This window comes from Anguilla rostrata, chromosome 7 (genome assembly GCF_018555375.3).
Source record: "Anguilla rostrata isolate EN2019 chromosome 7, ASM1855537v3, whole genome shotgun sequence".
Lineage (NCBI taxonomy): Eukaryota > Metazoa > Chordata > Actinopteri > Anguilliformes > Anguillidae > Anguilla > Anguilla rostrata.
The window spans coordinates 44560453-44583647 of NC_057939.1; the positions used below are offsets into that span (position 1 = coordinate 44560453).

The following is a 23195-nucleotide window of genomic DNA, read 5'->3' on the forward strand; positions in this document are numbered from 1 at the left end:
CCCAAACCATGAAAAACAGCCCTAGAGCAAGGGGTGTCCAGATACTTTTGGTCATACAGTGTAGCTGGTAACACTTCAGATTACAGTGCTGGTAACACTTCAGATTAAGTACTTAATTAATTGTTAACAAACACTGTATATACAAAACATTAGTTAGGGGAAGTGAGTGAACTGATATGTTAGTATGTTTAATGTGCTGTCCAGAAAGGTTTACTTTATAAAACTGTACTCTATAAAAGGTTAAATATGCACTGTTGAGATGGAAGTCATGTTTTCTCATTTTTTTTAAATGTCTGTCTATATATCAATGGCATATATTTTTTAAAGCATGTTATCAATGGTTAATAAAGCATTAATCGGTGCATGTTAACGTAAAGTATAAACCTTTGGTAAAACTCCCCCTTAAAAGGCTTCCAGTTCTGTACAGCCGGTAATGATTTTGCACATTTCTGCTCAGGTCTTCAGAGAGATTCCCCTGCGCTCCGACGCGCTCTCTGTTCTCATAACTCTCTGCAGGATTGCACACCGAGGGCTCTCGGCCCCGCGAACAAACGCCTCTGTCTTCCTGCTCGCGTCGCTCCCAGAGAACACTTTATCAGGGCGCGTCAGAGCCTCCGACCCGATTTCCATAACCCTGTACCGAAGTGTGGCGCGGGTGATGATTTTCATAACCCTGTACTGTATTGTGGCACGGGTGATAACTCTCGTATTTTCCTTCCCTTTCACGCCGCTCATGTCAATGTCGGCCCCCAGGAATGCTGTAAATCTCAGGTACTGTAACTCGCTGGAGGTCTGGCGCAGTCTGTGTGGTGTGTTATATATACCTGTTAGTGAAGTAGTACTGTGTGAGTGCGTGTGTCTGTGTGTGCGTGCGTGCGTGTGCACGTGTATGTGCGTGCCTGTGTATGCTTGCGTGCGTGTGTCTGTGTATGTATTTTTTCCTGTTGTAAATTTCTATTATGTGTAGAAGGCTAATGGCAATGCAAGGTGTACTGTCAGTTTATGAGTTTGAGTGGCTTTTTTTTGTATTGGAGGGCATGAAAGGAGGCACATTATAATATTACTTTAATTGTATCACTTTATTAATTTAGCTTCCATCTCATGCTCTTGGCTGTTTCTGTGTTTTTTTATTTTTTTAGATTTTATGTTGAAGCATGGTTTACAGTATTCCTTGCGCTTGATAATGGAGTTTTATTTCATGTTATCTGGGCAAATATCTTCAACTGTGGTTCACTAAAAAGTGTTTGAAATGATTGTTTTCTCCCTTCTCTAGCGTATTTTGCAAACAGCTGCTCTAAAATATCTTATTTAATAAACTGGCCTACATCTTATCTGGGAGGGTTGTGACAGAACAGTGACACTGTCTCTCAAGATGGACGTAGTATACCAAGTCAGTCTGTTAGCCTTGAGCTATAGGTCTTAATTAAGAGCTGAGATGTTCTGAAGACCTGTATTTCTACTTGTGGAATTTGGACTACAGTGTACAGTCAAAGGGGGAGGGGGCAGTAATGTGATCTGTCATCACTGTCAGGTGTTAATATAACTAACTGGAGATATGGAGCTCTTGCGTACAAGCATGACAATAAGTAGTCCCCGTCAGTCGTCTGTAAGATAATATCTGGTGGACGGGTTGGGCAGTTGCAGAATTGCCAACCATCATGGCAAATCATGTGAGGAAGTGCCACCAAAGCATACCTTGCTTTCATGATTATAAACAGAGGAAGCTGAGGAATGTACTATTGTTGGCGCTGAACTGGTTCACTGGGATGGCGTGTGGAGCATCTTCTTCTGGCGAGAGCTCTTGGATTGGGGCGCGGTTCGGATCGAGAGCGCGTTTGCCGAGCGGCACCAGGATCTCGTTACCCGCGGTGCCGTCCGCTCCGGTTTTCCCCCGGTTCGTCCCGAATAAAGGAAAAAAGGTTCGCTTTTGTAGGCTCGCTAGCTGAACGCAACCGAGCGAGAGTGACAGAGCCGTCAGATGTGTGGGAGTGTGGCAAGCCGGTCTATTTTTAGAGCTGTCCTTTAGAACGGGGCCTGCTAGCGCTCTGCTATTGCTCTGCGTAGCTGCGAGAGCTTGTGGCGAGGTGTGCAGCAAATGCACAGTAACCCTTAATTAAAGAGACCATTCAAATGTTTGGGGAGGAAGAGGCTACTCTGTAAGAGTAAGTAAACTCGACTGTGTGCCCTAGCGTACGTAATATTTTCTCCTCTTGTCATACTTTATAGGTTGCCTTGGGGAACCTGATGATGAATGGATGATTTGTGGACCTGATGATTTATGGTCATGTGTCTGATTCTTTTGTCATTCAATTGCATTGCGTTCATCATAATTCATCTTTGCGGGCTGCGTAATATACTTGCTCCTTGATCTCTGTGGTCGTTTTCCATTGCCAAATGGCTGCGAGTAATGTTGCATTAGGACTTTGTCCTTCTACCACACAGAAAGGATTAAATTTAAATATTGAAGAGAAGACATGAGAGTGTTTGAGATTGAGTCTAGCTGGCCAGCCAAAGGGAGGTTAAGCTCAAGGGGCAGAATTTATGTATTTACTGTAAAATCTTTAAAGCAATCGTGGGTGTGTCCTTCTGACTTGGTGCCAGTGTTGAGACCCTTCGGCTGGGGCACATCATGATCATCAGTGATGTCACAGGTTCATATCTGTGTGGTTGTCCAGGTTACATACTAGTGGGCAAATGGTATCAGCAGTAATCATATGGCAGTAATTCCATGGTACTCCTCACATACATGTAGAAGCTTTTTTCCCTCTGCATCTGACCTTCTGTAGCAGACCCTCTATATCTGACCCTCTTTATCTGGTCCTCTGTATTTGACCCTCAGACCCTCTGTGCCAGACACACTGTATCAGACATTCTGTATCAAACACACTGTTTCTGACACTCTGTATCAAACCCTCTGTGTCAAACACACTGTATCAGACATTCTGTATCAAACACAGTGTCTGCCCCTCTATCTGACCCTCTCTGTCTGACCCTCCGTGTCTGACCCCCTGTATCAGAAATTCTAAAACAGACATTGTGTATCAGAAACACTGTTTCTGACCCTCTGTATTAAACCCTCTGTGTCAGACACACTGTATCAGACATTCTGTATCAGACACACTGTGTCTCAGTCCCTCTGTGTCTGACTCTCTGTCTCTGACCCTCTGTATCAGACTCCTCTCCTCCCTTGGCCTCCGCCCTGCTTTTGCGCATGCAATCCCCCCCCCCCCGCTAGCCCCTTCCGTCTGGGCCCTCCCTGCTGGCCCGAGGTACCGGCGCCCCTCTTCTGTGGCCCAAGGTACCGGTGCCCCTCCTCTCTGGGCCGACGTACTAGCGGCCCTCCCCGTCTGAAAGGAAATCCTTTTCCCGCCACTCGCCCCGGCCAGGAAACTCGCGTCGGCGAGCGCAGTGGCTCTGGATGCCCCCGGTGCACCCCTGTGGGTACAGGGGGAAACGGGAGAATAGCGGGGCTGTTATGCGCGTCCCTTCCTCAGGATAACCACCCCCCCCCCCCCCGAAAGAATGACCGCTTCTTTAGTTGGGGGGGAAGTTTTTGTCTTAATGATATTGCATACACAGTCTCTTGTCCAGGTTCTATCCATGTGCACATTAATGTATGTACAGTTCATCTACAAGGCATTCCATCAGTCCCATTCATTAAATTAGCATCTACACCATGCACAGGTCATCAATAAGGGCTTTGCTCTTTTAGCACGTCTGTGTTAGCACAGGTTTTTATGTGATAATGGGTAAGGTTCAAAGAGCACATTTTGTGTGATATTCAGTTACGGCTTTTACAGAACTACATTGAATCAATCACCATGTGCAATCTTTGTGTGAATAATATTATGCTATTTTTGAAGCAATATGTAAATAATGTCTCATAACTGTCACAGGTCTTTATATTTTTTAGTTCCTTGACTATGTGGATTTCGACACAAGCCGTCTTATTGGCACCAGTTGCCTTGGAGACTACTGTGGCCTCCAAAATTATTTCCACCCTTGATAAAGATATGGAGGGTGCACAAAGTACTGAAAACATGGATGACATTAATGTCGACACATCTCTTTCATAAATAAAATTGTTACTTATCTTAAAAATAACTTAAAGGTAAACTTTTTCCGATAAGCAATTGTATTGGTATAAGAGCATATATTTGTTCCATTTTTGAGCATACAACACTGCACATTTTCCATGTTGTTTATTTTATGTTGCTTTCTTTGATCATCTTCATCAAGGGTGCCAGTATGTTTGAGAGTACTGCATGTAGCCAGGCAACATTCCATCTCTTGCCATAGCTTTCAATTGCACATGATTGTCATCAACTTCACCGCAAAGTGACCTATCAGGTGACGTACTGTAGACTGCAGTAACAGTTCAGATTGATGGGTAGTGGACAGTTTGCTTCTCCAGATTATATGACAGGGAGGGGAAAGTGTTTTTTTTTTATTTTTTTTTAGGGTGCGGGAGCCGTGTTCAAGTGATGGAGCGGTCGCCAAGTTGATAAGTGGATATCTGCGGTGCTTGCCTGATCTATTATTGCTGTCTTCAGCTGCTAGAGGATAAGAGCAGTTTAAATCTGGCAGGGAGGGAGGGAGGGTCTGAGCCTGACAGGAAATAGTGGGGGATGAGGATGGGGTGGGGCGGGGGCTTCTGTGAACAAATACTGCATGCTTCTGTGTTACAGCAGGCTGTTTTCCATCAGGATGTATTAAAAGGCTAGTGCATTTCAGCTACCGTATGAAAGTGCATAAATACCAATTTTTAAAAATGCAACAAAAAAGGTTCCCCCTCCTGTTTATTTGTGGAAGTTAATAAATTTGTGTCCTAAATGAAAATAGTCTCAACTATTTAAATGCTTGTTTTCCATGTCACTGCAAAGAGATGTTTTAAGCATCATTTTTTGCTCAGCAATATAAATCATCTTGACTGAAATACTACCTTTGTTGCATTCTTCTTCTTCTTACCATGCTTACTATACTTCACTTAACCTTACAGTATTACGTCGCTAAATTACTGAATTCAAGTGAGACTGGGTCCTTGTCCCTGTAATAACATGACAACAAACTCTCCTCCACATTCGCTGTACAGTCACATGACAAGGGTGTCACTTCATCACTTCTGGCCACAAGCGTCATCTCCTGTGTCTGCTGGCACCCATTTAAGAGAATTTGCCTACATGCACAGACATAATATCAAAAATGGATGCCATCGATTTCCTGAGACTTTAAAAAAAAATTTTTTAAGGAAAGAAGGCCTTCGGTGACTACTCAATAAAATGCTTTATGACTGTTGATAGTGACAATGTTAAAGCCTGCCAGTGCTTTCTTGGCATGGACCTTTGTCTGGTGATGTAATGGTTCCTTTTGTTCCTGACAGCTGAAGCTTAGTGTTTAGTGATTGAGTTAGCCGCATGTAGGCCCGCTCATATGATAGGTTGAATCTAATTTCTTGAGTGATGTGATGGTGTATTCAGGTCTCTATGGACTGCAGTAGAGGGTCCGCAGATGCTGTAGTAAGCATGCTTGGCCAGTTAAATGCAAGGCTGTCCTGCAATAACAATAGCCCACATACAAGTTATTTTAATCAGCTCATTCATTCAAGATGCATTCAACATACAATTAAATATATTATCTGATATTAACCGATTAATCCATTAACTAACTGATGCTCAGGTTCCCACGCATCTAGATTTTTTTTTTCTTCTCTTGAACGTGCAACACAACTATAGGAGATGTATTTGTTTGGACAATTTCAAGTGTATTATTGTTCTGTACATGATTTGTAGAGATGTACTGGTAGACCTACTGCATTTGGACCATTATAGTTGCATGTCTTTTGAAGCATTTAATTTTCATAGCGCCATGTTAATCACTGTATGAATCAATTTCAGGATTTAAAATGTATATTTATTTTATTTTTAAAAAGAGAGACTCTGCTCAAATGCTTCCATATGCAGCTGTTCGTTCGGTGTGACACAGTAAGGGCCAATTCGCTGGGGTGTTGGCCGATAAATCCGTCAACTCCGTTGTTACACAATACAGACGCCGCTGATCGATGGGGTCTCTCCCAGGGGGATTTTATAAGCTAGCGGCAGATCTGATGCAGACGGGCGGTTCTCACTCTATCAGAGCCTGCCATCTGACCGGTCTTTGCTTTCATCGCTGAGGGCACGAGGGTCTGAGTGGGCGCGCATCAGACCACCACTCTAGCTGAGTATTTTTACAGCACGGGGAGAGAGGGGGGATCGGCTTGCAGTTACATCATCGGTAGTGTGCTCCTCTCTGCCGATGCAGGCGAAGAGCCCGGTGGCTGGACCTCGCCTGCGCCGGGAAGCAGCGATGGTGTGTTTACCCTGAGGGGACATCAGGTACCGCTGCGATCTGAGCATTTCTTTTTCTGGCTTTTTCCTCCCCCTTTTCTTTTCGACCCGCCGTCCTTCTCTCTCGTTTGAAGAGGAAGTTAGCCTACCTCTCTCGCCACCTAGGAAATGGCTTTTCTCTCTCGTTGCTATGCCAACTGCCTTCAACCGTGGTCCATTTCCGAAGTAAGCACGATGAAAGGAACGTTTCGGAGCTTGTGCGGAGGACATGGTTTTAGACTGTTCATTCGCCATCTTTTGCTATATACTTGCATTGCGAAAATGTCTGCTGTCGTTTGTGAATGCTCATTTAAACGGAACGATTGTCAAAAGGAGATGAGGTGTCAAGTATTCAGTAAGCTGTCAGTCATCGTCGCACAGTTTTAGCTTTAAGTGCGGAGAAGACCGGGTGCGGGGATCAGCAGCAGTGCGCGACCGTCCTCTCAGCATCAGTAAGGGAGGAAGTTCCGCAATCCTAGCCCGTCCATCCCTTTGGTCGCAAATGAAATGGGAGTTTTAACAATATCTGACAGGCTGCTGAGGAGTGGTGGGGGAATGGGGGGGCAGGGTCCTGGATCCTGATTAATCTGCATTGTGAGCCTTAGGGTGTGTGTGTGTGTGTGTGTGTGTGTGTGAGTGAGTGAGTGAGTGTGAGAGAGAGAGTGAGTGCGCTCGCTCCTGTGTGTGCGCGCGCGTGCACGCGATATGCGTTTGGGGGTGAGGGGAGCCAGTGTGTGTAAATGTGCCGTCAGCCATTTTAGCGTTTTTTTTCATAAATTGATTATTTCGCACGTTTTCTCCTCAGTAATTGGATAGATATTAAGTATCTCGGTTTTTGTGCAAAATACAACGCACGGTTCGTCTTTGTCCATGCTCATTTTTTAAATGTAGTATTTATTTCTTTTTGAAACGTGCAGTGAGTGGGTGCCTGTCGGAGACTGATGCTCTGCGAGTGATTTGACATTAGAGCCAGGGCAGCGACTCTCTGTGCTTCAGACGTGGACTTCAGTGGCAGCTGCAGGAAAGGAGCCGAAAGAGGGGTGAAAAGGGACTAAACCAGGATGTTAAAATTAAGTCCGACGTAACACTTTTTTTCAATATGAAACCATTAGCGACCACTGTCAACCATGGAGTCATGGGTCAGCAAGATAAAAATCTTGTGAGTATTGAAAATCCCATTCCGATAGCCTATATTACGGAGATAGTAATCTGTTTAAGATGATGTGAGTCGTGTGTTGGTTAGGGGTATATTTTATTAACGGATTTGTATATCAACGACGTTTGAAGAGAGTATATCGGACAAATATGCAGTTGGCTTATTCGGAATAGTTTTATGTATAAAATATCAGAGATTGGCCAACGTGCTTCACAGATACTGTCTGAAGTTGGTGTGTATGTAATATAGATACCTGAAACATTTCAGTTTTTAACCAACTTTGGCATAAATAACGCAAATAAATATTTTGACAAGTGGCAGAGGAAAAAAGAAGCCTGTGAGAGTTTGTGTCTATGTGTCCAGCTAATCTAATATTTAATTTGATTGTATGCATATTGTTGCATATTAAGATGATGTATATATATTTTCTCCTCGTCATCTTGATATGCAAATATGTGTTGGCTACAAGGAAAAGGGATCTGTCAAACCAGCAGTTTTAGTTTTGTTGAACCTTTTAGGGATGCACACAGGGCATCCAAAATGTCTGAAAACCTGATGAGGGTTGATGTGCTCACCAGTAGATATAGCTAAATACAGATGCCACATTTTTTGCATTTAGCTGCATTTAGCAGCATGTTATCAGTGAGGAGTTTTCCTTTGATTTACATGGGAAGATGCTTTGTTATTTCCTTCAATCTTCTCTAATCAAAGAATTTTAGGTGGGGAACTAAAAAAGAATCTCCGAAATTTGAGTTTGTTTGTGTTGAGATTTACAGTATATTTGCTTTGATATGACATCTGTGAGCATTGTGATCAGTGTAGTCTTTTTTATTATTATTTTATTTTTATTATTACTTTTTAGATGAATTTATGTGGTCGTATTTTATGTGTGTCACTCATGGCTCAGTAGCTGCAGTTTGTTTTTTTAAGGAAACCTAGGGACTGGCAGACTGGTAAAGATCATGGATGGTAGACCATTGTTTATTAACAGCAGCCGCGATGCCGTCAGGCCCCCAGGTAGCCCATATGCTGGTGTGGAATTGAGGTCATCCCCTTCAGTGATCGCGGTATAATCAGCGTACCGTATCCCCGGCCTCATATGGTACGGCGGACGCACTGCATCATGGGATGTGCGCTGGGCTTTTACGCTCCGTCTCCGGCACCTCTTGTATGTCGAAACGTACCGTAATGCAGCGCCTGTCTGGGGGTAAGCCTCTCAGAACAGCGGCCTGGTTTACTGTGGGGATGTGAGAGCAGCCGTGTTTAATCCCTTCATCCCTGGTGGTCTCTGAAGGGAAAAACCGCCGGAATATTCCGAGCGCCGACAGGATTTGCCCACGGCGCCTCGAGAACATCATCCCACCCCCCCGCCCCCCCCGCCCTCTCCCCTGTGATTTCAGCTAGTTCCAGGTATTCTTAAGATACTACATCTGACAGACTGAGGGGCGGCCATCTGTTCTTATCATTGGCATGGAAAGTGCGCATGCTAGGGTCAACGTTTCGATTGCCGTTTCCTGCTCTACAATGTAGGTCACTGGGTCTACAGCGTAACGTAGTGATTGGTTGCTGCTGCTGCTAGCATGGATGTCACTTCTGTGACACAGTAAATGTTGGTTGTTGACAAATTGGTTGTTACATTTCCTTTGGTGAACCATGCGTATGAAATTAAGTGTTCCTCTTCCTCAGAATAGGAATTTGTCATGCTCCCTTATATAGCATGAATGTGGTTCTTCAGGTGTGTAGGCCAGACTACTGGGGCACATTGTAATGACATGACACAGCTAAGTTTCTTTTGTGGTGCCGTTGGTAGACTACCGGAAGCTTGGTGAACAGCAAAAGCCTGTATTCACCAGGGAAACAACAGAGTAATGATAATGATGATGTTTCTGAACAGTATTAATGTAACATTGCATTTACCTTTTACAAGACACTGATTTGTAATGTGGAAGAGTGTTGCCTCCCATCCCAGAACCATATAGGCTACGTGGTGTTCAACCACTATGTATAGGCTAATGGTATAGTCACACGTTACCACATTTCTCTCAGGGTTTAAACACCAAGTACGAGATATAGCTTCCAGTCTGCCCTTTCCCAGCTGTGGCAGTGTTTTCCCTGCATTTTGATTTGAAAACAATGGCCCTGGGTATAATTTCAGAGGGTCATAAAATCGGAAGGCATCCTACCAAAAATACATACACATTTGGCTGGAGTCATTCTTGTATTCGTATTTTTCCATTTAAATGTTCGTGAATAGCTTGTATTCGTGAATTTATTGCGTGATACAAACTGAATATTGATTCATTTGTGTATTTTTGTGCGTGTAGCCTTCTTAGTCTTTAAATAACAGTCTTTGTCTCCTCCTCTCTGTGTGAAAGGGGTGAAATTGTTTTGACAGGGAATTTCGAATTGATTACATTTCTTTATTAGTACATGCATTGGGCTAGCAGCTGAGCAGTACTGAATTTATTTCATTTTCCCAAAGAGTTAAAGAGGCTCCAAAATCCTGCAGCAGAGCGTGAAAATGCCTATTTGAAAAACAAAAATATATATTTAATATATAGAGTGATAATAATTAGGCTGCAGACTTGAGGTGCGACTGATTGATGGCTGACCTAAATAGAGACGAAAGGAGGATCCTCCGCCTCTATTATTGAGCAGGACCGTGTAAATGGCATTGAGGCGTGGAGGAACTTCTCTGAGTGATGGAGGCGGCCAGACAGGATATCAGGGGTGACGTGCAGTGGCCTTTTTTTAATGACATCTTTGTTACAGTCCTTTTGTATGGTTCAGGCTCTCAGGCAGTGCTTTTACAATGGTATTTCTGGCTATTTCATTGCATGGGTGAAACCATAGTTGAAAGTGTCTGAATTCTCAGTAGTGAGCAGTAGCCCAGGTTTTTTTTGGAGCGTTTTTCATATCGATGCTTGACTCCAGTGGTAAGTTTGCTTGATTATGAAGAATTTATGCACTCCGTAAGGTGCTTTGTGTAAACCACAGTTTGGTTGAAGTCTATATTAGTTGACTTGTTATTAACTGATTGTATTAGGCCTAACATTTTTTAGAATGTATCTAAAATGACTTGGTCATCTTATTTGGTGCCAATGTTTATTTTTCAGTTTTTCAGGTTTAGTGCTTGTAAATTGTAAAGGTGCTACGGTTAGTCGACCATATCACAAACATTTTTTATTTTTTTTGCCTTCTTCTAGACGATGGTCTATAATAATAAAACACAGCAGAATGATTCATGCTTTCATATCTCTCGCTGTACTGTATAATGTGCTCTCGGCTATGTGAATGACAGGTTTATGATGGTAATAGGTAGGAAATCCCTATAGTGAGCTCTTCACATATGAATTCCACTCAAGGCCTTTGTGTCTGCTTTTAGACGCCCATTATAAAGTGTGAAGACTCGAGATGAGATCTAATACGCCTTTCAGCCCAAGATAAGGCACTCTGCTCGTACAGTATTCCCTTGCATAAATAAACTGATAAACAGCTGCTGCCTCTGTCATATTCTTCAAAGGGACTGTTGATGGAAATTGAGACATCATTGTTGGGAGCAAGCCTCTGACTATAATGGGCACTTCAGTTGAGGGGGTGTCTTCGGATGGGTGGGATGGAAATGTCACCTGATGTCTACTTAAACCTCGAGCCAAGGCTGCCTTATGTTTGGGGCGAAAAACGGGAGATCAACAGCAACCCCATCTTGGGGTTTAGTGTGCATTCTTAGGAGTGGAGTACTTGACAGTCTGACAAACATGTTTCATCAAATTAGCCATGCAAATAACTTCTAATAACCTTTGACGGTTCATGTTTTTAGAGCTGGTCGTGATGAACCACTAAATAGCTATGTACAGTACCATTGGTGTTTTGATTTGCGTGTTCTAATAAAAGCCTCTAATTTTAACTGGAAAAACTGAATAATAGGCTATATTTTTTTTTTCCAAATTACCACGGGGTATTCTTAGAGAAACGTGTTTAATCGAATAGGGGGAGTATGAATCAGTTATTCTGAATATTCAAGTCATATTCATAACCTCACCTGATTTGTCATCTTGTCCTCACTATGTAATGGAATGCCACACCCTGAGCGCTGTGCTGGGTGAAATGTTCCGGATCATTCTTTAAAGCTCTGATTGGAGTAAGTGAATATATTGCTGACTGCGGCTCGCAGGCATAAAAATAGTCACACTCGGGAGTGTGAAACGATTCTATGAATAACATTTACTGAAGTGATGTGGTGTAGTGTACAGACATGGACTTTCTCTGTCTGGGTGTGTTTGTGTGTGTGTGTGTGTGTGTAGGTATACCTATATAATATATACAGTGTAGCCTGTAAGTATGTCTGCAGCGACACAATTTTTGTTGTTGTTGTTGTTTTAGCTCTGTACTCCCAACACGTTTGATTTGAAATGAAACAATGAATAAGAGGTTAAAGTGCAGACCGTCAGCTTGAGAGTATGCATTCATATCGGGTGAACCGCGTAGAAATTACAGCCCTTTTATACATTGTTCCCCCATTTTAGATTGGGATCCACGATGCATGCGATGGTAATTTTTATCAGTCACACGGAAAACGCTGTTAATAAAGTAATTATTAGTGTGAAGATTGTGCTGAACATGTACTCTCTGAACACCTGCCCCTGTTAATGAGCTCTTCCTCGCGCGGAGCACGGTGTGGCCTTGCGCGTGGATGTACCGCAGACGTTTAATTACCCGAAAATGTATGCGCGCGAAAATAAATGCCGGCAGCTCCGAGTGAGTAAGCCTAAAAAAAACAGCGCGCTATCGCCGAGGTCTGCTTTAAATTTAATCTTTTTTTTTTTTTTTTCCCTCCCCACTGCCCAGCAGCAGCCCAAGCCCGTACTTCCCTGCTCCGTGAACCGCAAAATCCACTTGAGAGAATTTGAATAAGTGGACAGTAACACCCAAAGGCCAACCGTGAGCGTTGTCACTGCGCGTTAGAAGGCTAATGCAATAATGCCGCCGACGACTGCCCACCCAGCATGATAATGCTTTTATAGTGGCGTTTTGGCAGATGTGCTGTAGATCAATTGCATGAATATTGCATTCGGGTCCCCTACCGTTCCTAAGCAAATTTACAAAGTACACTTCACCATAAATTTTCCACCATGAGTATTTTATATTTCGATTTTTATGTTTGCCGTATGCTTGCAGACTTCAGAATTTCCAGTATTGAGATACCGTTTGTGGTGTGCATCATTTGAATGTCATAGATGGGGTCTTGTTGCATGTGTTTCTTTGCAATTCTTGGCTTTAAAATATATTTTTGTAAATCTTATATTTATTTTTATTTTATATATTTTTTTTTTGTAAATTGTCTTGGGCTCATACACATTTTCAGTTATGTTTTCATTTCAGTACGTGTCACTGCAAGTGCATAGAACTACAAGGCCAATAATTCTAGATGTGAAAAGTCAATAGAATTTCCACGCTGCGGTCGGTGCCCAGCGGTATCCCTTTGAAGTCATCTGTGGCTTTAGCAGTCGGTCTTCCTGTGCGCTCGTCTGGCGCGGGGTCCTTCGTGGCTTTTGGCTCACGTCGCCTGGCATTCCAGCGGATTAAGGAGGAGGCCGATCGCAGGCGGAACTGGCAGAAACGAGAGGGCCGTATTCCGTGCTCCCGGTCTCTGAAGCTCTGCTTAGCGTGCTCCGCATCGGCGGGGGTGCGGTGATGTAACCCTCTGGAGAGTTAGCCTCTTTACGCCCGACGCTGCTCTAATTACGGAGCTTCGGGTTTGTCTTCATGTGATCAGCCAGCCGTGTTGCTTACCGTGCGCCGCCTGCTACTTATTTCCGTCCCCGATCGGGCGCTCGAGCGTCCGTTGATCGAGTGCCGCGCGTTATGAAACGCGCAAACAACCGCGCGCTTGTGTTAGCGCTGCGGCGTCACGAATCGGCAAGCTAAACAAACCTCCGCTTCCCTTTGCCTCGGTCAGCTGGCTGTTGTCCTGGTTAGAACCGTAGCTGTCGTTCGTTTGTTTGTTTGTTTGTTTGTGAAAAAGCTTGAACGTCTGTCCCGCTCTGCCCCTGAACTTGTGGACGGTCAACACGAGGCGTTCGGGGATCGCTAACGACCGGTCCTCACGGTCCTGTGTTCACTGGACCGCGAGGACTGCTTTATCAAGTCGTCGGAACCACAACCTGAGCAGCGACCGTTTTCTATTTATTTATTTATTTTACGTACAGCTGTAGCATACTGTTGGTGTTGAGCTGTCAACGGAGAACAAATTACCATACTGTGCTGTGCTTGCAAGTCATTGGCTTAATTTGTTTTGATGGGCTACTTCATACCCCGCTTCACAGATTTATCTAGGGATGTTGTTGGAAGACATCATAGAGGGGGAGGCCTATTAAAGTAAACAAGGAGCAATGAGGGAATATTGGCAGTAAGCAGATCCTCATTTATGGCCTTTGTGTCAGAACGGGAGGCACGGCTGGCTCTGTATGAGACTCATCTCAGCTCCCTATCGAATGTGTGCAAAGTAAAGAAAAAATAGAATAAGTAAATACTTTTGGAACTGTTCTTTAATGCAGAAAAAGTTAAAGTAAAAATGTTCTGATGTGGAACAGTAAGGCCCTGTTCGACTAAACACTGAAGCAGCCCCCAGAGTTTGTTGAAAGGGAACGCATTCTTTAGTTCTATCAATGAGTATGAGTATTACCGGGCTGAAAAAGGAAATTGTGCAATATGGCCTTAACTTGAAGTAAATTCATTTAAGGAATGAACTGTACTGAAATCCACTCTGGCCGCCTCCCTGACTACACATTGCACAAACTTGCTCAATTCAGATTTCAGTCAGTGCAATTCTTGCAATTCCGATAGCATGAGTAACTCCTGTGGAATGAAAGTGGACAAAAGGATACTACCATGGCTGTGTGCCATTGGAGGAGGGACGCATCATTTTGAAGAGTGCTGGTGATTGGCTGAGCGCATCTGACTGGCGCGTTCTGCCCTTGTTTTGTCACACACAGCTTCCTGCAGACTTCAGCAAGCTCCACCTTAGCGACAGCCTCCACCCACAGGTGACCCCCGTCTCCTCCAGCCACTCAGGATGTAGCATCACCAGCGACTCTGGGAGCAGCAGCCTATCGGATATTTACCAGGTAAGCAACAAACAGAATACTTCCTGGTGTAAATTGACAGCCAAATGTTCATTCTCAATGCAATAACTGTGCAATCGTATGCATTTTTGGTGTATATTGGGGCTGTTGGATGGCTCATTCTGTTTAGATACTGTTCCAGTGTGTGGATGGGCCCTAAGAACTGCTGTTGACTTTACCGGTCAATAATTGGGAATACAGTGCTAGACTCTCAACAACAAATGTTCCTTATCATCAAAAGATGTTAATCAATGAATTAATGAACTGTTGTTTCAAAACGCTGAAGAACATTTTGGAAACGCTCAACGATTTGGATGGTTTGCTCTTTAGTGGTGCTGCACACTGCATTATTCATCAGAATTTTTCAAAAATGGCTAATTCCCCATTCAGAGCGTACCTCCCCTCTCTGATGCGTTCTGACCCGGCGTGACCCCGCTGGCCCTGAGCCCCGCCCCCTGCGTTGCGTGAGGCGGGACCCAGGGGTCACCGCCCCACCCACGACACCATCTGCTCCTCCCACGGAAACGCAGCCTCGTCCCCCGTCAATCGCGGTCCCGCCACACCCCGACCCGCGGTCAAAATGCAGCGGGGATGACTCCGATAGGTCATTAAACTCAGGAAAGCGTCCGGTTGGACATACCGCACGTTTAAATCAGTTTCATAACGGCTGTTGACTTGCCGTGTGCTTGGTATGTCCGACTAGGGTCTTCCCCTGGAATTCATTTTCAAATACTCACTGATGTCTTCTGGAAAGACATAAATTGGTTTCTCACTCCCATTAAATATATATATACACGCACACACACACACACATACACATAGAATCCTACCTGTCCTAATTTATATAATTTATATTCCTAATAACGTATGCCCAGTGACCGGTCCCTGACAGATCTGATATATGAATTAATTCCTGTGGTGCGTTGGGCCTGTGAGTGAAATTGCTCTATGGCCTCCACCCCCGCCCCCTCTGTGAGAGTAATTGTCGTGTCCCCTCTGTGACTGGTAAAGACGGCTGCGTGGCGGACTGCATTCTGTCTGAATAAATCATGAAATTGGTTCTTCTAAAGGCATAAAGCATCGATCCCAGAATAGCCCTGCTGAAATATTCATTCTCCCCCCTCGCTCGTTTTGACGAGCGACGCCCGTTTGCGCACGCCGCACACGATGAGGATTTAAAAATTACTATTTTTAAGGGTTTTACGCATGCTGGCAATCACTGGTGTTTCTAATGAGTCTTTAAGTATCGATGAGATAGCACTGCTGGTTGTTTGGGTGTTGACTTTTTTGCTGTATAGATATCAATTGGTACCATTTTAATCTGTTTTATGTTTTATAAAATGTTTTGAAAAAGGGTAGAAAAGGCTGTTTTTCAAGGTAGTTCAGTATTACCAAATGCAGAGTCCATGCAGCGTGCAATCAAAAAGTGATAATGAGTTTCCTGTCGAATTCAATTAAATGAAGTCCCTATATTTTGGGGAGCTGGCACACGAGACACTCTTTGTGTTTGAGGCTCCCCCCATCCCATGCCCATTTCCTATCCAGTATTCATACCTTCCCCTTAAATATTCGCCGTGTTCCAGATCCCCCACGGACCCCCAACGCCCCCCCCCCTCCCCCCACTCACCACTGCGAGGCTGAGCCAGAGTCACCCGCCAGACAGGCCCTGAAACATTTATGACTGGTGCGCTTGTCACTTAAAGAGAGACAGCGTGCATTTGTGCGAGTCTGGGGCTCCCGGTTAAAGATTAAACGCGGGCGGGGGTCGGGGCGATGTGAAAGGACAGGCCCCCGTGCCGTCTGTGTACCGGCAGTTAGCTCTGGCGACGCTCGGAGCACCTTCTCCAAAAACGTACCTCTTTCACGGGACGCAGGTAGGCGCAGCTCGCCCCGGGCACCGGACACGTTGAGCGGGTGCCAGTCTGAGGGAGGGCGAACGGGCGGCGAGCGCGGGGGACTCATTCCCCGAAGCGCGCGACAGCTCTGTCGCGCTCGATGCACCAGTCCCCGGTTTCGTCAGGTGTCGAGCTGTGCTCTTCGAGGCTCGGCTCGGCGGGTTTATTTTGAGACTCCACGCAGTCGCGGAACCCCGAGTTCTTTTCGCGCGACTTTGGGAAGCCGACTGAGGCGCCCGTCGTACCGGGACGCCCGCGCTTTGAGGGGAGTGAGGGAGGGTTGCGGGGGGGGGGGGGGGCTTGCGTGAGGAAGTGGGGGCGCCTGCGCTAAAAGGCTAACGAGCGGCAGACAGAAATAGCAGGTTTTCCCCCTGAGCGACGCCGGGCATTCAGCCTTGTTTTTTTTTTTTTTTTGCGTGTGTTCCTGAGGTGTTTATGGTGCCTCTTTCCTGTCAGGCACCGCCCCTGCCCTCTTTCCGGTGTTTTCCGTCTGTCCGCCGCCGACGGGGTTGGATGCGACCTCGCCGTCCTGTGCGTGCGTCGCCACCGCCCTCTTCAGCACAGGGGCATTGTGGGTACGGGCCAGAGCAAGCAGGGTTGCTGTAATATAACTGCAGTGCAGCTGCAGCTGAGATCACTGGAAGGTGTCTGCCAGAGGTCCTGGCTTTGGAGGAGTCCATTTTTGGCAACCTTAGGGGGGAGCCAGGGGCAGCTTGAATTCCAGAAGCACTCACCTGCTCTTTCTGCTGTTTTTGGTTTAACCCGTCGCAATAGTACTGCTGTTTCCAGCAGCTGATGTCCTCTGCCGTGGTTCTCTTTTAATCGCATAATGCTTGGTCATGCGACACACACACACGCACACACACACATTGCAGGGCTGTGTTTTTTTATGTGTTCAAGGAGAATCAGGCATTTTGTTGGGGTTGCTGCACTTGGATTTCTCCACAGGATCGCTCTTGTGCAATTATTTGTAATCATTGATCTCTGTGGTTATTGGAATGAAGCCATGTTGTCACATGGGACTAATGGCTTTTGTGGACAGATGAAATAAGCTATTTTTTTTTGAAGTCATGCCATATCTTGGGCTCTGGGGAGGGATAAGGCTGTGGCTCACTGATCACTTCTGAAAGAGGAACACATTGGAAACAACCAGTTCCTATTTTTTGCTATAGAGTTGTCTCAGATCAAAAGGCGTGCGAAGGGAGTGCATTGGGAGTAACCTGTTTAACTCACTGAGCCCTGATCAGAGATCTGTTGTGGCTGAGCTCGCAGTTTGGGATTAACCCTCATAACTCACTGAGCACTGATCAGAGATCAATGGTGGATTAATTTTAGCTTGGAATGAATAATGCTGTGGTTTGTGCTGCAGCTCAAGTGATTCACTTAGCACTGATCAGGAATCATTAGTGGATGATGCTGTGCTTTGTGATTCAGCTCAGGTGATTCACTGAGCACTGATGAGGAATAATTTATGGATGATGCTGTGGTTTGTGATTCAGCTCAGGTGACACACTCACCTCTGATTAGAGGTCAGCCGAGAACTCCATTCAGCGGGTGAGTGTTCCTCAGGCCGGCTGGGCGCTGATCTGAGATCAGTAACGGGTGATGTAATGGTTCAGGACACATCCTGTGTGACTCGCCGATGACTGATCGGAGGTCAGTGATGCGCGTGACTCACGGGGCCCTCCGTCCCGCAGGCCGCTGAGAACGAGCCCGGTGACATGGACCTGAGCGGCCTGCCAGAGACGGCGGTGGACTCAGAGGAAGACGACGATGAGGAAGACATCGAACGGGCCTCGGACCCCCTGATGAGCCGGGACATCGTGCGGGACTGCCTGGAGAAGGACCCCGTCGACCGGACGGACGATGACATCGGTGAGTCAGCCCGCGCAGACGGCCGATCTCTACGTCCCTCGGGTCTGAGAGCGTTAACAGGATGGGGGGATGGTGGGGGGGGTCACACAGCGAACAGGTTCCAGTGTCGTTCCCCGCCCCACCCCACATCCATGTTTACCTGGCTTTAATGTCCGTTTGAGTGAATTTATGCTGCTTTTCCTGTCCATTTCCTGTTCATTGTTATCTCTCTTATATAGTCCTGGACAGCACTGTCTGAGCATGCTCAAATTGTGCACAATCATCAGTCAATCAGCCGGTTCATAGAAGCCCAGGGAATGGCAAGCATTGCCGACCAAAATTTCTGCTTTGTTTCCCTGCTTACACATCATTTCATTCCATGGACGGCACTGATTACAAGTCCATGTGATATTTTTGTAGCTTTGAAAGTTTTGTGTTTCTTATATATACTGTACACCATGATGCAATACTCCATTCCTATAGCCTACAGAGCCCACTGTGTTTGAGAAGCTGAGGTATAGATGCCCAGACAGCTCAGAGGTACAGCATAATGTATTGGTTAGGCAACCTGGACTTGTTAGGTTGCCAGTTTGAATCCTGCCATTTGCCTCCTCGAGCAAGGCGTGTAACGTGAATTAGTTCTGTAAACACAGAGGGCCGTATGCGAGTGTGTGTGTGTGTGTGTGAGAGAGAGAGAGAGAGAGAGAGGGGGAAAGGGTAGCCCTGCTGTTCGCTGTTCTGCCGGAGGTTTTCTAGGTCATCCCTACCTCCACTGCATTAAATTTTCAGTTACATACCCCCCCCCTCCTCTTTTACACTGTTACCATGGCAATCTCCAGTGACAAGGCCCACGCTGACAAGGCCCACGTCTGTGTGAGTCAGTCCTCCCCCCATTACCAGGTCCTGTCTAAGAATGGGGGTGCCATACGAGGACACCAGCAGGCAGTCTCGATCCCTGTCCTGAAATGCCAGAGATGGTTGTGGAGCTTGCTCCATTCAAACTCCTAACCAAACCACTAGCTGCTAACCGCTAACTCTTATACATAGCAGCTAGCAGCAATTACTGGATTCTTTTTCAGGCTTAATTAATGCCTGTGAGCATTTATAAGCCCGAGGTACAATCATGACTGACTAGAAGCAAAACCAGACACATCTCTGGAACTTCAGGAGCAGGGTTGCCTACCCCCCCGCAGTGAATAATCATTAGCCTTGATTTATCTCGCTGTGAGTTCGCATTCAAGGCAAGACGTTTCTCAGCGAGCACTTGAATGCACGATTGTTTTTTTTTTTTTCAAGAAAATTACAGGAAAAGAATGAGGAGCATTCTTTAAACGAACTGGGTCACATTGGAATCCTACTAATCAGCGTAGGCCTTTGCCGGAGTAGGTGCACGCTGGGCGGAGTCTGCTGTCGGTGCCCCCCACTTCCTGATCGGGAGCGACTTCATTCCTTGTTTTTAATTGAGGCTTTGTCTTCCTTCCTTCTCCTCCTCCTCCTCCTCTTCCTCGCAGAACAATTGCTGGAGTTCATGCACCAGCTGCCGGCCTTCGCCAACATGACGATGTCGGTGAGGAGGGAGCTGTGCGCGGTCATGGTGTTCGCCGTGGTGGAGCGGGCGGGGACGATCGTGCTCAACGACGGGGAGGAGGTCAGTCCCGTCCGGGCCCCGCGCGTTCAAAACCCTCCAGCCCCGCGGCAGTTTGCCGCTCCGATAAACATGAAAGGACGCCGAAAGATCGGCGCCTTTCGCCATCTTTGTCGAGACCGCGAATCCAGATACGGGGCGGAAAGAAGCCGCTTATCTCTATCTCCCAGTATGAAAAGACCCACTTCTGAAGAGCTTGCCTCCATTTTGCACCGGGATGCCTCTAAACCGAATCATAAGCGGACACTTCATACGCGCACTTTACCAAAGTAATGGCATCCCATCATGCTGTGCTGTGGACCAGCTTAACGGTTTCCTGTTATGCTGTGCTCTTCAGTTTTGTTTTCAGCAGAAAGTTTGGTCTTATTTACCAAGATATGGCTCTTTTCCTTCTTGAATGATAATGACGTAATGCTGATAAGTGAACAGAGTGTTAGCATGGAGACATTAGCATTCAGCAGTGTTGGGGTAGGAAGATTAGCATTTGGCAGTGTTAGCGTGGGGTCATTAGCGTTTGGCAGTGTTAGGGTTGGGTGGGTTAGCATTCGGCGGTATTGGATAGGTTAGCATTCAGCAGTGTTGAGGTTGGGTAGAGTAACATTTGGCATTGTTAGGGTTGGGTAGGTTAGTATTAGTCAGTGTTGGATAGATTGGCATTTGGCAGTGTTAGGCTTTGGTAGATTACCATTCAGCAGTGTTAGGCTTGGGTAGATTACCATTCGGCAGTGTTAGCCTTGGGTAGATTACCATTCGGCATTGTTAGGGTTGGGGACATAAGCTCTGAGCTTGTGCCGATGTTCCACTCTCTCCCCCTGCTTATCCAGCTGGACTCCTGGTCGGTGATCCTGAACGGTTCGGTGGAGGTGACGTACCCGGACGGGCGGTCCGAGATCCTCTGCATGGGGAACAGCTTTGGAGTGTCTCCCACCATGGACAAGGAGTTCATGAAGGGGGTGATGAAGACCAAGGTGGACGACTGTCAGGTGGGTGTAAGACTGCCATTACTGGCTGTCCATCTAGCATCAGATGGGTATGGGATAAGACCCACACACACTGTCCCTATGGAGTCAGGTGTGTTTGGGACAAGACCTTCACACTCTGTCCCTATAGAGTCAAGTGTGTTTGGGACAAGACCTTCACACACTGTCCCTATAGAGTCAGGTATGTTTGGGACAAGACCTTCACACACCGTCCCCACAAGGTTGTGTATTCCAGTCATACCTCCACATAACCTCCCTGGATTTATTTGGCCAGAATATGAGGCAGTAAAAATGCTTGGAATTATTGCTTTTCATAAAAAATAATTAAATGACCCTTTTAAAAAGTGAAAGGGCTAAGTGTTCAAGAGGGGAGGTTGGGTGAAAAAGCTTTCGCACAGTATGTGGTGGCGGTGATGCTAGTGATGAAGCATATTTAGAAACTGACCTTGAACTACTTCTTTGTTGGCTGTAATTTTAAGGGTAACGTATGTGTCCAGACTACAGAACGTCTGCAGTAGGCTTCGGTCCCTAGTCTGACTCGCTCTTCTGTCTGTTCTCTTTCGTGTCCAGTTTGTGTGCATCGCCCAGCAGGACTACTGCTGCATCCTCAACCAGGTGGAGAAGAACATGCAGAAGGTGGAGGAAGAGGGCGAGATCGTTATGGTGAAAGAACACCGTGAGCTGGATCGTACCGGCACCAGGAAAGGACACATCGTCATCAAGGTGCCCTGAGTTACTGTACACCCACCCCACCGCCAACACCCACACCGCTTACACACTCATAAACACTCCATGCATCGTCATCAAGGTGCCCTGAGTTACCGTACACCCACCCAACCACCAACACACACACCGCGTACACACTCATAAACACTCCATGCATCGTCATCAAGATGCCCTGAGTTACACCCACCCCACCACCAACACACACACCGCTTACACACTCATAAACACTCCATGCATCGTCATCAAGGTGCCCTGAGTTACACCCACCCCACCACCAACACACACACCGCTTACACACTCATAAACACTCCATGCATCGTCATCAAGGTGCCCTGAGTTACTGTACACCCACCCCACCACCAGCACACACACCGCTTACACACTCATACTCAAACACGCTCCATGTGTCGTCATTAAGGTGCCCTGCATTACTGTACACCCTCCCCACTACCGACACACAGTGATTGCACCATGCAACATCATCAAGGTTAAACACACACACTTGCTTACACACACACATACACACTCACACACAATCGTACTCATACACAGACAAACACATACACACAAACACACTCACGCATACTGCTTACACACTCATACACTCTCCATGCATCATCATCAACTCACACACACCTCTGCTCACCACCACCTACACATACACTGACACACTACACTTAAATATACACAGATATACACATACGATGAAGGTTCCCTGTACTGCCACCTTCTCTGATTCCTAGCAAACACGTACGCGCACACACACACACACACACACACACACACACCGTGCCAGCACCACTAGGGAGATGGAATAGGCAGAGCAGATGTTGCTTATGTCGGGACTCTGTTCCATCTCTGCTCCTCTGAGCATTGCTGAAAGCAGTGTTCTGTCTCTCTGGTCTGTATCCAGGCTACAGTCTTTTCTTCTGGCAATCGCTATGTCACAACACAACAATATGGTTCACTTAATTACCCGTCTTATATAATATTTCTGCCCACCCAGCACCTTTAAGCCCTAGTAATTACTGTCTGAATAGACAAACTGTGCGCGACAGTGGCTTCATGATGAATTTTTCATGTAGATTTAAACCTTTTCCTTTTTATTTTTTTATTTTTTGGTAAAATGAGTGATTTAATTTTTTTTTTTTTTGGGTAAAATATGGATCTCATATTTCAGGCTTAAGAGTAAGACATTTCAGAATAGATGTGGACAGGTTAACTTCTGTGTTCTTGGTAAACACCTGAAAAATAGTCCTGGCATAAACGCAGTTCTTTCAGATGCTGTAAGTAACAGGGTCAGTAAGCACTGATGTTGTGGGAGCAGCGGTTGTATTTTGGTTCGGTTTATGAATGTTTTAAGCCTCCCGACAGTAGGCTTCTCTTCAGCAGAGCAGAGACCCTGAAAAAGAGAACATCTTTCCTCCACTCCCCCTGAGAATCGCTACTTTTA

General features: G+C 45.9%; 1 protein-coding gene across 1 annotated transcript in view; it reads left to right on the top strand.

The window, feature by feature from the left end:
- LOC135259814 (rap guanine nucleotide exchange factor 2-like) overlaps positions 1–23195 on the top strand; it is a 93286-nt gene that overhangs the window by 51384 nt on the left and 18707 nt on the right. The window contains 6 exon segments of the mRNA XM_064344576.1: positions 754–771; positions 14514–14645; positions 18235–18412; positions 19903–20039; positions 20861–21019; positions 21587–21739. Of these exon segments, the coding sequence (XP_064200646.1) occupies positions 754–771; positions 14514–14645; positions 18235–18412; positions 19903–20039; positions 20861–21019; positions 21587–21739 (777 nt within the window).